Genomic DNA, 14,087 nt, shown 5'->3' with positions numbered 1-14,087 from the left:
GTGTATATTGAAAAAAATGAAACTTTCCAATTTTTAGAAACTATATTATATCTGTGACAAAAAAAGGAAATATGAATAAATTTTACGGTAATCTTCTAATTTTTGTTTCATCATTGGCCTTGGTTTTGAATGTCGCAGCGTTAGCAACACCAGGCTGGTTGGTTACGTCAATCGATGCAAATGGAATAACGACGTGGATGGATGGAATCTTCTTGACTTATCTTGGAGAGATTTATTACGGAAAAGGTAAGAGTTTTTAACGACATTTTCGTCAATTTTGGTATAGTTGTTAAACGTATTAAACATAGTTATGTTGGGATCGCTGATTAAATAACAGTGGTTTATTTCTAATGTCCCTCATTCGGGGCGTAATAAATTGAGATGGCGGTATTGAAAGGACGTTGCTGCGCTTTTTCCGAATTATATACATTTTATAGTGTTGGATTCTTGGGCTTCACTTGAAGTAAAGAGTGAATACAACGCCGTATAAAAGATTATGTAAACGATTACTTGATTTTGCATCATAAGTAAGAAACAATACAGAATATATACGTTAAAGAAGCTTTTTTCTGATTTAAGCACTCAGTTTTCGTCTACATATTGTAAGTGATAAAATAAAGCGGTCCGCTGACTATCACGACCCGCGATTATCCAAGAACCCGCGAACCTCACTAATGATTTAATCTATATTATTCCGCATTGTTCCCAAAAATCTTTCAATTTCATATGATATCTTTCTAGCACTCACAGTTGTCGAAATATTTACTTCTGTTCTTCTTGCCTTTTCTGCGATTTCACTTTGCTGCGCAATTACACTCACTATTCGGACAATGATTGGAAAAAAGGACCATATTATATTGACTATCCAGTTATGTATTGCTTCTGGTAAGTTGATACTGATACCGTTTAAAACGACTTTTTATAGATTAATTTTTCTCGTCAAATAAGAAATACGTTAAATCTAATATATTCACTCATCACATTCAACATAACAAGAATGGAAAATTACACCAAAAATGAAGAGCAACTATATATAGCCCTACAGATATTTTCACCGGTCACTCAATTAGAAGTATCAGCAGTAGACTGGGCTCGTGAAATGAAGTTTGATTTTTAAGTATCTACTCCTGTCTCACATTGCTGATGCCTATATATGGGACTTTTGCATATCGTCAGGCTAATAACCGAATTGCGTAAGTCATTTCTGGCGGTTTTGAGTTTTTAATAAAATAGGTATTTATGTAATGCTGCGCACAAGTCTGTTAACTCCGATTTTATTTTGGGAATTCCGAAACCTATAAAAATGTACATTTTATATGACATGCCAATTTCTTCAATTGTTTCGTCATAATGAATTATTCTAGTTATCGCAAGACTATTATGACGTCACAAAGGCAAAATAACCTCGGCGGAGGATTTTCGAGTTTTTGCATCTCAGATTCTAGCTTAGCGCTTGTAAATTTGAATTTATACTACAGTATAGGAAGGCGTGCACTTGTGATATTAATTGTCTGAGTCCAATTCACCTTGGTTGGTCTTTTTATAAGGGTACATTGCTGTTTTATTCTTTATATTTAATCTTAGTCTTATTTCGGTGGGTGTGCAGAGCGTGTTATATTAATAAAATATATATTTTTAAACATAAAAAATAATGTAATTGAAACAGATTAGCTATTTTAGGGATTAGACATCGCAGATACTGGGAATTACATTCGTTTCGGATTGTTTGGTTTTCAGGACTGGTGCATATGGTCAAGTTGCGAAATTGCGTATGTCCCCAAGTCATAGACACATTTCGGCCTAATTCACAGTGCGCCATTATGACGTCACATGACTGCGTCATACAAATTAACTTAAATCCGGCTACAATCAAAAAATTGAACTATGGCAAATTATTGACTCTCAAATGCATAGCAATATCATTAGGAAGTTTTTTGCGTTTTTCTCAAAACTGCTAAAAATGACTTGCGCAATTCGGTTATTAGCGTGACGATTTGTACCTTAAAACAATATTTTTTCAATTTCATAGTGATTTAAATCGTATTTCAAATTTACTAAACTTGCAACGGACTAAAGACTCTGATGTCCCTGCAATTCGCGACTGAAGTCTCAGGCCCGAGTTATCAAACATTGGTAATATTGTTGTTCTGATTATTCGTTCAATTTGAACACTGAGAAATATACGCATGAATACACACTAAAACCAAAGTTCCATAAAAGAGAGCCTACCTGGAATGAAACAAACCCAGTTGGCATTGCTTATATCTACAACTTTAATACAAATGTTTAATATACTTTACAGCTATTTTTATCCTGTCGGGACTAACAATATACGGTGTATTGAGAGGATTTGTGAAGCACAGCTCACTAGGATATAGTTTCAGGCTTGGTTGCATTTCTGGTGGACTCTGTCTTGTATCTGCTCTTGTTGCGGCAAAAATAGCAGTTCTCAAAGATGATGCTGACAATCACGATGATACTTTTTCTATGTCATGAACGATATTTCTCTTTTGAAGTCAAATATTTTGGTCCATCAAAAATCTCTTCAAAGCTATAATTTTTCAAAATATTAAATTGTTTCAATAAATAGTTATACGCTATCATGTGTTTTATTGACGTTTTTTTTTATGTGTTTTACGGAAGTTCATTTACAATACCAACAAATATTCAAACGTGGCGTGAGACAAGATTATTTCAAAAACTTTGGCATATATCCTCATTTGAATTGCACACCCTGATTCAGACGCTACAGCCAGTCACACGGGTAGACGGACAGACAAGCAGACAGACAGAACGAATAAGAGTAAGGGCCTACTATAGCTAGAACGAGATCGACTACTCTAGCGCTTTTTATTCCAGATAATAGTCGCTTCTTCAAGAAGCATTGAATTGTCTCTAAAGTAGGTATACCCATGCTAAATTGCAGTGGCGGCGCGTGGTCATTTTGACAACCGGGGCAAGCTACTGCGGGACCAAGTCACCCCCATCTACGGGGACAGGATGAGCGCTGTAAGTTCTCCCATCATTTTATGAGTATAAAAACCATTCCATCGGTAACAACCAATCAGCAAAAGCGACAATTTTTAACGATAAGAAAGTGTCTTTAAAACCGGTCCAAGTCAAGGGATTAATAAATATAGACATAGTTTATTTTGAAACCTCTTTCAAAAGGAAAGGCAATATTTACCCAGATAAATACAATGACATATTAACAGAAACTTCGAGAAAGCAGACAAAACCTAAAATAAGGTTTAAAACGTTACTATAAAGAAAGGAAAGTTAATGCAAAGATAAGGACATGCGTCGCTCACTCATAGATATATATGCTGCTAGACTTCTACTGCTTGAACATATATGCAACACGCCGCGGTTTCTTGGAAGCAAAATTCTCAATGACGCGCTGATTAAAGTCATGCATCCAGAAATAACGTCTCTGTGAATGGATAAAACAGCCAAGGAATTTAATCTATCTTGCTTCATTGTGTTTCTGAGATACGTTTTAATACGCTTCAGCGTGCTGAATGTTCGCTCTGCGTCGGCGGAAGAAATAGGCGTCGTCAAAATGATGTCCAGAAATTTTGCAGACGCCGCAAAGGTAGTTACTAGAGTGTTATCTATGAGGAACCCATAGAGCGCGCAAGTTGATGTGATGTTCAAAAAAGTTTTATTGGTGTATATACATCGCAATTCATTTTCCAATTTACCCACGTTTATCATGGGGTAAAATTTGGAGACAGTAGCCAACAAATGGATGGGAAATTGAAGTGCAAATTTTGAAAAATTTTGGGGTTCATCGAAGAGAACGCGGCAAGGTGTTCAGTGCGCAGACGATCGCCTATTTGATTCACCAGAATGTCACAGCATTCCTTTGCAGACAAAATCAAACGCTGCGTTGTTTGCTCGCGGCGTAAAGAAGCACTCCATGTGTCGTCGTATTTTATTGTTTCCCGGATACGAGATACAGCATCGCAGAAGTCTGAAATACACGACTGCACAGACGCTCCATCCATTAGCCTTGACTGCAATGCGCCGTATAATACATCCACGTGATAGAATATTGTGGAGAAAAAATGAAAACTCACCATCTTCTAGCAGACGCTTTAGACCTGCCGCCTCCCTTACAGAGCGTTCGTCCCAAACCGGAGAGCTCTGAATGCCATTTAAACACTCAATGAGCTCAGACCTAATTTCGGACACGCCCTGCACCACGCGTGATTGGAAGTTCCAACGTGTTGGTGCACAAGCTGGGAGACGGCGGCTACATATCTGGCAAGGAGGTCAGAGCGCTTCGGCGAAACGGAAAAAAATGAAGAAAACCCCGAAACATTTGCGAAAAATATACGGACGAGAGGGGTATCAAGACACATATTTTTAATAACGAGGTTAAATTGGTGTGCATAACAATGTAAAAAATGCGCATGAGGAAAATCTTCTTTTATATTTAAACTTGAACACCATGTTTCGACCCACTCATGACTGCCGCGCCGTCATAAGTTTGAGCTATCAATTTTGACTTGGCGTTGTAAGGCTGTAACACTTCTTTCAGTACAGCCGATATCCCGCAAGCCGTGCGATCAACGATTGGTACAAAGCTGTGAAATCTCTCGGTAGGTTCACAATCTTTCACAAACCGAAAAATCACAGCCAGTTGGGAAACGCACGTGATGTCAGTTGTCTCGTCAGACTGAATCGAAAGGAACTGGCAATTCTCAATTTCCAGAGCCAAATGTTGTAAATAAATTTTATACATTGAGTCGAGCAAATCATTTTGGATATCCTTAGATGTCCCTTTCGAAACAGTTGCGGCATCAAGATGATCTCTCAATACTGTATCTAGGGATGCGGTGTATTTCACCATATCCAAAAATACCCCTCTATTAGAAGAGCCAGTCCGTTCATCGCGCCCACGGAGGGACAGATCGTGACAACCAATGAACTTCAAAACATCTATCAATCGACCGAGAACATGGCGGTTTTTCTCGACGTTTTGATTGTGCCGACGAATAGAAACCGCGCGTCCTTCATCCAACTGTGCTGCAATATTAACATTTCCGAATGTTCGGTATTTTACTGCATTGTCCAGATGCTCCATAGAAGATTGATGATCCCTGGCACGCTCGGAAAGATGTTTAAGATCTCTAAAACCAAATTTACACCAACGTGAGTCACGGGCGGTAGCAAAAAGTAGGCAATAAAAACAAAAAAGTGCATTTTTGTCCTCGCTGTAACACAACCATTCGTGTTTTTTATACCAAGTTTCTGCGCAGAATGTACGCCGACGCTTTCCTCCGTCATGGGATTGTTCCAGTGAACAATTTTTTGGTTGATAAGGCCCAAGACGTTGTACCTCTAATTTTTGTTCCAGCGGCAGCTGCGAAAACGGAGTGCGAAGTAGTGCATCAACCTTATTCATTATGAGGTCTAAGGCTAAGAAATGCGAAGCCGGAAAGAAGTGAGGAGCTCAAAAGGAATGTGGAAAATCGAAAGCAAATGGACTAAAGGTCTCTAACTGATTCAAATAGCGAAACAAGCGACAAAAACGAAGGCGAGGAAACTATCAACTCTTCAAGCAACCAACGAACGAGAAGGAATGCGGAATATGTCAACACGTTGTTGTAAGAAACGTCGGCATTGTGTCGTCATAATTTCGGGGCTAGCCCCGATCGGCCCCGATGATTTAGTAGAAGAAACAGAAAACAAACGAGACAAACGCGGCGAGTGGAAGATAAAAGAGAGAATACGATATACAATGAGCAACCGGGGCAAAATCGGCGTCGCCCCGTCGACGTTCGGCGAAAGCTTTGCGAGCGAAAAATGAACCATGTCGGGAGAATATGGCGTGTAGACAGTCTGTGCAACCGATATTGAGGTATTTTTCGAATATTTTTTATTATACCGAAAAAACAACCGGGGCATTGCCCCGGTTGGCCCTATTGACGCGCCGCCACTGCTAAATTGCATCCAAAGTGACAACTGGCCATTCTAATCGTTATAAATAAGTTTTAACAATGGGAGCTTCAAGTAGCGTTTTTATTTTCAAGATGACATTTTTCGACTGTAAAGCATCAAAATACAAACTTGCTCAGTTCCAAGCTGTGCCAGAAGACCTTAAGACCTTGCATATTTGTCGCGCCGGCATATTGCGCGTCAAATTGGTGTATCGCTATGTTTTTTAAAAAATGTTCAAAATAGTGCAACGTCGTGTTTGCAGCCATTTTTACAGCGATAGATAGTCTACATTTATTATATATTTAGTTAGCTTATAACTTGACGTTCAAAATCCACCCTTCGGTTTCGTTCTACCCCTTAAAACAAATAACTTATTGCATGATATTAGGGCATATCGCACTGAATTATTGTGTACAAGAAATCGCTCTCATCTCTTTTCGATGATCTTTTGTTCGTGAGATATTTCTTTTCGTTCGTTCAAATTTTGAAAACACAAACAATAGCATTGAAATTGAATTAAAAAGACTTTTAGCAATCTACATTTAAAAATCAAGCTAGAATTAAGAAGCGTTATAACATGACAACACACACTTAGCAGCATGGCACATGGCTCTGTGTTCGGGCATATCTGAACCCCAAACTTTTTCGCATTGTTGGAAAAAGCCTTATAATAGGAATATATTTAATATATATTCCCATTTTTTAGGAAAGTTTGCTAGAATGTTGTACGCGGTGGGTAAACCGATTAACACTAACAGCTAACAGAGCACATCTGAAAACATGGAACTAGTTACGAAGAACGCAATCTATTATAATATTGTGAAATAAGAGACTCAGAGACCAAGCATTTTGTCGATGGGAAAAGTTCGAACTTATAACGCCAATTGGGAGCCAATCACCCCATTCGGTTATTTTTCTTATATTCGTCCTATTAGATTTAGTATGATCACCGCATCACCAGTCCAATTATGACAGTAATACTTCATGCAACGGCGTATCATTGATTTGTACAAGTGAAGTCCGTACTCGCGGATTAAATATTAAAACGGCAAAAAGATCGAAATTTTATTGACGCGTTCTACCCGTTCCAAGTGAAGTGATCCTCGAAGATGTTGAGGCCAAACGAACAAATTTAGATGATTCATCCTGATTTATTCTGTCATTAAAATGTAACTGTATCGGGAGCATTTTTGTTATATATAAAGACGTTGTTTTCGAGGTTAGACAGATCTGCCGTTAATGCCCTTATGATATTTTGTGTTTATTATTATTTCATTCACTTCACATTAGTGAAATGTAATTGTAATTTTTATTTTTTTTGCTCTTTTTTCATGTTTATGAACATTGTTGGAAAAATTAGTTAAGCAATATAGACCCGAGAAAATATCAAATGACAACCCATAAACTTTCTTTAGAATTTCCCTCAATACAGCGCAAGAAATAATTACTATACTTTATTAAATGCGAAAACATTCCTCAAAGTTATTAAAAACGTTGGAATCAACCATCTTATTAGATTTTTTCTCTTTTTTTTTTTTAAATTTAATGTTTCAGCAATTGTATGAGGTATTTTAAATTAGAAACAATTTTTTTTATAATGGATTCTACGATAGGTTTTCATAATATTAAGACTTTTATCGGGGCTCCCGAAGTATGCGAACCAAGATGGCGGACATCGGAATGTAATATGTGTACTAGGTTAGGGTTAGGCAATAATTTTAGGTTTTTTACCCTTTTTCTTGCATTTTATAAATTTGATATGGTATTTTTTCATACATTAACAGAATAGCAGGTAATATTTCAATCACATTTTGTTGTAACTTTATTTGCATGGTCGGATTATGGATAAGTATTAAATTAGATTTAATTTTAACCCTCAATTATATAAATGATGAAAAGAATGAATTCGTGGATTGATAAGTGAAATTTGCGCCGTGGTTGAGAACCATCGAATCGACACAATTTTTCGGTTTGTAGCACCAGCAGTATATGGCATGTTTGGCATGGTGTGAAATTGGGTTGTTGAATCAGACGACACTCTTTATCAAAGTATTTTGTTAAAAATATTTTCTGTTTTCACATGAATTTGGCATAAATTAGAAAAGTTATCATAACAATCTTTTATTTCAAGTGAATTATATATGTCCGATGTTTTCCAAATGTCAAGCTTACAGTGAAGGTACTTTCTTGCACCAACTGCCTTTAAATACTTTGATTTCTATAAGCCTAATTTTTCTTTTGACAGACTGAACATAATTGCTCAAATTAATTATCTTGAAATGATGGGTCAAGTATTCAACAAAATAATCATTCAAGGAACATCACGTGACGAAATTAATCAATCGTTAATTTTCATCAGTGTATTCAGTGCCAATGAACCAATAGAATTTCTGACTGATGTTATAGTAGATCAGAAGTTTATGATGAACATACATTTAAAAGTTTCTCAAAGTTTATTTATGTTTTACAGCCTCTATAACATATCAATGCGCTAATTTATGTCAAATTTTCACATTAATCGCTTGCGCTATAGGATCATCCTACCGAAATCATATGTTATTTCATGTAATTTCCTCTACCAAGTGTGAGAGTCGACTTGTTGTTACTAGTTTATGTATGCTCTGCACAATTTATTTCATTATTTTTTATCCACATTACAAAATGACTTAAATAAAACTCTGCACTAGAAATTTATAATACAAGTCCGCAACAGTCGAGCAAAAACATTAGGAAAGGGGTAAAAGTCAATTGGATAAGCGTTTGATGAACGCAAGAAGAGCGCAACGCAAAAATATATAAATAAAAATGTACTGTTGCTGAATTGTTACAGATTATACTCTGGCAAAATATCACCTTAAAACGTCCAAGTTAGATCAGTCATTCGCAGTTTCGTGAGATGATTGCGCAAACTTAAAACGTCGTTTGATTTATAAAACCACTTATTTATATCCCCAATTCGCAAAATGATGTACCCGACTTCAATATTTTTATTTAACATTTTCATTTACGGTATTCCCCTTGCGCTTACTTTGACAATGTGTATCACATTGCAATAAATTATTATCAGACAGTTGGGTAATCAATCCAAGTCGTTCAATATTGATATCTACAATACCACTGACATCAGTAGGCTATCTTTCAATTTTACATCTTTTAAGAGCTACTCTTGTTAAAGGTCGGAATCTTTTACGTTCGGCATTGCCTATACCAGGGTGGACCAAACCCAAGCTCAAGGTTCATGATCTGTGGCCCGCGTCGCATTTGGGGAGGGTAAACAGGGTCGTGTTGTTTCGTCATAAAAATAACCTTTTGAGAAAACTTTTTGACATGTTGTTACATCACTAATGTTACTTAATTGACTAGTGTTATGACTATCTGAAGCAACGCTGATTGTAGTTATTTGTAATTTTTTGTGTAAACATGAGTTGAAAAGAAAGCAGCCCAATGTAAACATATTTTTGACTGGATGTGGTAGGTAAAATACCACAATGCATGGTTGATATGTCAGCAAGTTGTGTCGGTGACAATACCAACCGGCATTTTCTTTTTATAACTTTTATTACGTACTCCTGGCACTATTGTGCCCCGCGAACAATACAAAAAGTAATAATGTGGTCCCCGAGGACGACAACCTTGGATAACCCTGGAATATATCGAGTATGTCTATAAAGTATGAATAAAATAAATTATAGAAAATTAAATTTTTGTGTTCTTTGCTGGGAATAATAAAATGTATCGAAACATCTATTTGATAGGTAATATATATATATATATATATACATCTTGACCTATTGAGAGAGAGAGAGAGAGAGAGAGAGAGAGAGAGAGAGAGAGAGAGAGAGAGAGCGAGAGAGAGAGAGAGAGAGAGCGAAAGAAAGAGAGAGAGAGAGAGAGAGAGAGAGAGAGAGTGAGAGAGAGAGAGAGAAAGACGTTGAAAAATCATCTGCCTTCAGACATTGGTATAGAATTCAGACAGCGCATGAGAAACTTACGGTAAGTTTTGCAAATCAATATCAGTTGCGCGTGCCAACTGCCAATACAACAAAAGAACAAATCTTTATGAATGATTGATCGAAGAAAAAAACGAAAGACTTCTGTAGTACTTCGGCTAGACGACACGCCAAATTCGACTTTGTCAACGTCATATGTGAGAACGTGAAGAGCAACCAAGACTAGTTATTCGTGACAAGGGACGAGCAAAGAAAAAAGCAGAAATTTAAATAAAAACAGAAACACATATACAAATGAAGTAGTTTTGGTTTCATTTAATACGCTTTCCTTGTAAGAGATTTGAAGCTATAGTTTTCATAAGGCAGTAAGACAATTTATGCTCATGATAAGAGTCGCAATTTTTTTTTGTTGCGTTTGTTGACGGAGATTTGTCAAAATATTTCCATACTCATTATTGGCAGAACAACGCAAAACTACTCGTCAAAGTTATGTTTAATAAAGAACAGAGAGTATATAAGGAGATACACTCAAAGCAAAATCATAATATATGGTAGTAGTAATAAAAATAATATGCAAAACAACCACGAATGCCTTCACAGTCTAATGTACAAAATCTACCGATTTGCAAGATACGTGATGAAGGACATTTAGTAGATTTTCAGTGCATGGTAACTGCCGATTGACTTGATATTTGACAAATTTCAAAAGACGACGGGCAATGACCAGGAAATCAACAGTTTCTTCACGTTATGAAAACTTCATAGTTGCTGAGGTTACCAAATATGATTGAACTGATCAAGTGGCAATCAATTTAAAAAAAAATAAAAATAGGCAAGGTTATTGAAATTCCGCTATGCGAAGATTTTATATTAAAGCATGTATAAAAGTTTTCACTACTTGAAAGTTTTTCTGGATGCATGAGACTTTTCTGCCCACAAAATTCACCAATAAAAATACGTTGATTAATAAAATGGAGACCAACAATTTTTCCTTGCAATGTAATGTCCATCTCCGACTGCGATATAGTTAGGCTTTACCGTCATGCACTGTAACACTTTGTAAACATTGCGATCATATATTGATTGAAATGACTCTGATGTATGAAGTCGTTAGTTCGTGTAACAATATTTCGACATCGATCTTTTTTTTTTGTCAACAAACATGTAAAATTTTTCAGGTGTCTGTGCTCTAAACACAAATACATCAAATTCTTCAGATATTCTGTCAAATCACCTGCAAAAATGTTTTTAAAGTTACTGCTTTCGACTATGCTAATTGTGATCAATTTGAGCCTGCTTGCGAGTGCATTATTATTGGAACTGAGTAAGTAATAATGAATACATGCAATGAATGAGTCTTCTTACACGATAGCTCATATAAGTTCATGGAAACAATATCTCGTAAATTATTTTAGTTTATCTCGAACTGATTTAATTCCTATATATCCAATAATAGAATAAAAAACTCCAAACTTGTCCTAATGTATTTTTTAGAATTACCTCAATGACAAAAGAATTCAACGTTTTTAGGTGGTTTATAACATAAAATTATAAAATAAAGTGTTCAAACAATTCCGTTTCACCAGATTTCAAAACTTCTCGATATCGAATTTTGAAAAATATTTAGCATATGTTGCGCTGTTTAATTTATTTTTATATTTTTTAGTCACAAATTTTATTTTTATAGGACGCAATGGTGAGATCGAGCAAGGAGATTTGGAAAAAAATCTCCAAGCAAGCCAAGATGCAGCAAAATGTAATTCATAGATGACTATTCGTTATAGAAATAAAAGATATTGAGATCAACGTCTTTGGTCAATATTTCGGAGGGCGTCACAGGCATGAGTTCTATTCTGAAATCTGGCATCAAAAATCAGTTTTATTCTGTCTAATCATGAGGTATCATCTTTCATTTTGAGAGATTAGATGCGACTGACGGAAAAAAAAATCTAAAAAACATTGCTCGCTTGAAATGAAATCGATCATAATATCATGGGTGAGGGGTTGGCACACCGCGGCTCGCCAGACTTTTCGTGCGGATCTTCTCGCTAACATTATTATCCAAACTTTAACTAAGAGAAAAACTTTAATGTAAACTTTTTTAATTTATTAAAAGTCGTAAAGAAGTTTTAGTCAATGATTAAGACAAATTATGTTTCAGTATGAAAATCGCTGTAGCGTTGAATTTTGAATTTAAGTCAGTCAAGTCAGCAAATCTTTCGTCACAATGGTCAATGTCTATTGATGCGTCGGCGGTATTGCAGCTTGATTGCGGTTAGTTAATCCAAGTTTCTGTGCGATATGTCCTCAATTAAAAAACGAAAGTGCGAAGATGAAAACAGAGTTGTCAAGTCAGAATGGGAAGAAGAATACGCATTTTCCAGTCAGGAGAATAAACATTTGTGCTTAATCTGCCATAAGCTACTAAGTGAAAATAAAGTCAACAATGTTAAACAGCACCATGAAACGAATCATGAAAACTTCTTACGAGACTACCCTCGTAAATCTGCTATAAGGAAACACAAATTAAATGAGCTCAAATTTTGCACATATTTATTAAGCATAGCTGCCTTGTTTATCTATTTATTGTTATTAGACTCTTGTGTGAATTTCTTTTCTGTTCATGGTATTTTGATAATATTAATAAATTCACAAATTGTGCGGCTCTTTTAAAGTTCTGACTTGCAGCATGCGTTTCTTATACTAAATATTTGTGCCCACCCCTGTCATAAGTAGCTTGTCAAATATATAATGTTGGGATTAATTGATGCCAAATTTAGAATCAAGTAATGACGGTACCGGGTGTATTAACGTTATACAATTACGCGCGACTGAACAGCATTTCATCACAAAAAGCAACGAAAAAGCTCTAGAACAGTGCTCGTGAACAATTTTTGAAATGGTACACCTTTTCAACGTCCACTCAAAATCTGGTACACCCCCCATTTCCTTCCTCCATATCCTTCATTTATGATTGATCGAAAAAATCAATTTTTTTTGTATCAGTGTGGCCGCTTAGTTATCGAATATACGAAGCAAATTTGGTTTATTTGGCGATGGGCCCTTAATTAGGTGTTTGACAAGTATTGATTGCCAGGCGGTGTCTTGGTCGAGAAATCACAATTTAGGTTTCGATCAGTCTCGAAAGCGCATTCTTAAATCGCGCACGTGTCTAAAATCTACGAATAGGCTACGTGTTTTTGTCCCCATTGCCTCATTGCAATTAGAGATGTACCGATGTATCGGTATCGGGTATCGGTATCGGCAATATCGGCCATTTTTTCGGTATCGGCCATGTATCGGTATCGGTTAGATTAGGGCCGATATTACCGATATATTTACCTTTTTGATATGGTCCAGAATGTTTTAAAATATAAGTTGGAATACTACTTTTTAGTTTATTTTTGTCTGGAGAGATCGTGAGCTATGAGCCATACATGTCCCCACCCCTGCGAGAGAATAGGATTCACGTGTTTTTAGCTATTTATCAGCTAAACTAGCTCAACTAATTTGGCTATTTTCGCTGTCAAATTTTCATATTGACATTTTTAATATTACATAGTTTTTATGAAGAAATATATCAACACAGCACATAACAAAAAGCAACTAGGCGCCCAGTTTTAAATCATACAGTGGAATTGGGGTCCTTCCTTATTAACGGCACATGGACTTTCGGCACGGTTATAAATTCTGACTGTTTGTCGTCAAGTACGAGTGTCATTTAGTCCGTCAACATCGACAAACTAAATTCCGACACAATTATCCCACTACACAGGTATTAATTTTAATTCTGCTTAACTACACGATTTCTTTATAGATATATTGACTTGACCGCCTAGCCCTAGACTGTCTCAAAATATATGATAGCGATTGTAAAATATTATAAAATAGTGGAGTAAAAAAACATCCTCAACGGTTATCGGTGGGCCTTCTTTTTGTCGGTGCTGATTGATATTCTTTCATGTTGGCTTTGACTTATTGCGTCGACGATTACGATTAGCCACTAAATTAAATATTTGTAAAATGCTTTTAATTTGAACGTAGGACGGCGGCGCTAGAATGTGTGGGTGATATTCGATATTCTTTTAAACACGAATAACGATATTCGAAGCTCGCGATATTAACATTAAATTCAAATTGGACATCTCGGCTTATGAGTTTTCTAATTGAACACCGAGATTACTAGCG

The 14,087-nt window shown here is 36.2% G+C and overlaps 1 protein-coding gene and 1 long non-coding RNA gene across 2 annotated transcripts; both read left to right on the top strand.

Moving 5' to 3' along the window:
* Window positions 1-58: 58 nt before the first annotated feature.
* Window positions 59-2,590, top strand: LOC144430764 (uncharacterized). The gene is made up of 3 exons (XM_078118844.1): window positions 59-246; window positions 742-885; window positions 2,303-2,590. The coding sequence occupies exons 1-3, from the start codon at window positions 72-74 to the stop codon at window positions 2,494-2,496; spliced, it is 513 nt and encodes a 170-aa protein (XP_077974970.1). The 5' UTR covers window positions 59-71; the 3' UTR covers window positions 2,497-2,590.
* A 7,731-nt stretch (window positions 2,591-10,321) lies between these two features.
* Window positions 10,322-11,703, top strand: LOC120329974 (uncharacterized). The gene is made up of 2 exons (XR_013479503.1): window positions 10,322-11,223; window positions 11,587-11,703. It is a non-coding gene; the product is annotated as an uncharacterized LOC120329974 (long non-coding RNA).
* Window positions 11,704-14,087: the final 2,384 nt, after the last annotated feature.

The sequence above is a fragment of the Styela clava genome, chromosome 12, assembly GCF_964204865.1.
Source record: "Styela clava chromosome 12, kaStyClav1.hap1.2, whole genome shotgun sequence".
In the NCBI taxonomy this organism is placed as follows: Eukaryota; Metazoa; Chordata; class Ascidiacea; order Stolidobranchia; family Styelidae; genus Styela; species Styela clava.
This window is presented reverse-complemented; position numbering and strand designations above follow the sequence as displayed.

Excerpts from the sequence above, each read along its gene's own strand:
- LOC144430764 (XM_078118844.1), top strand. The coding sequence starts at position 72 with ATGAATAAATTTTACGGTAATCTTCTAATTTTTGTTTCATCATTGGCC. Across the intron at positions 247-741 it reads AGAGATTTATTACGGAAAAG|CACTCACAGTTGTCGAAATA; the intron begins GTAAGAGTTTTT and ends ATATCTTTCTAG. Across the intron at positions 886-2,302 it reads CCAGTTATGTATTGCTTCTG|CTATTTTTATCCTGTCGGGA; the intron begins GTAAGTTGATAC and ends TATACTTTACAG.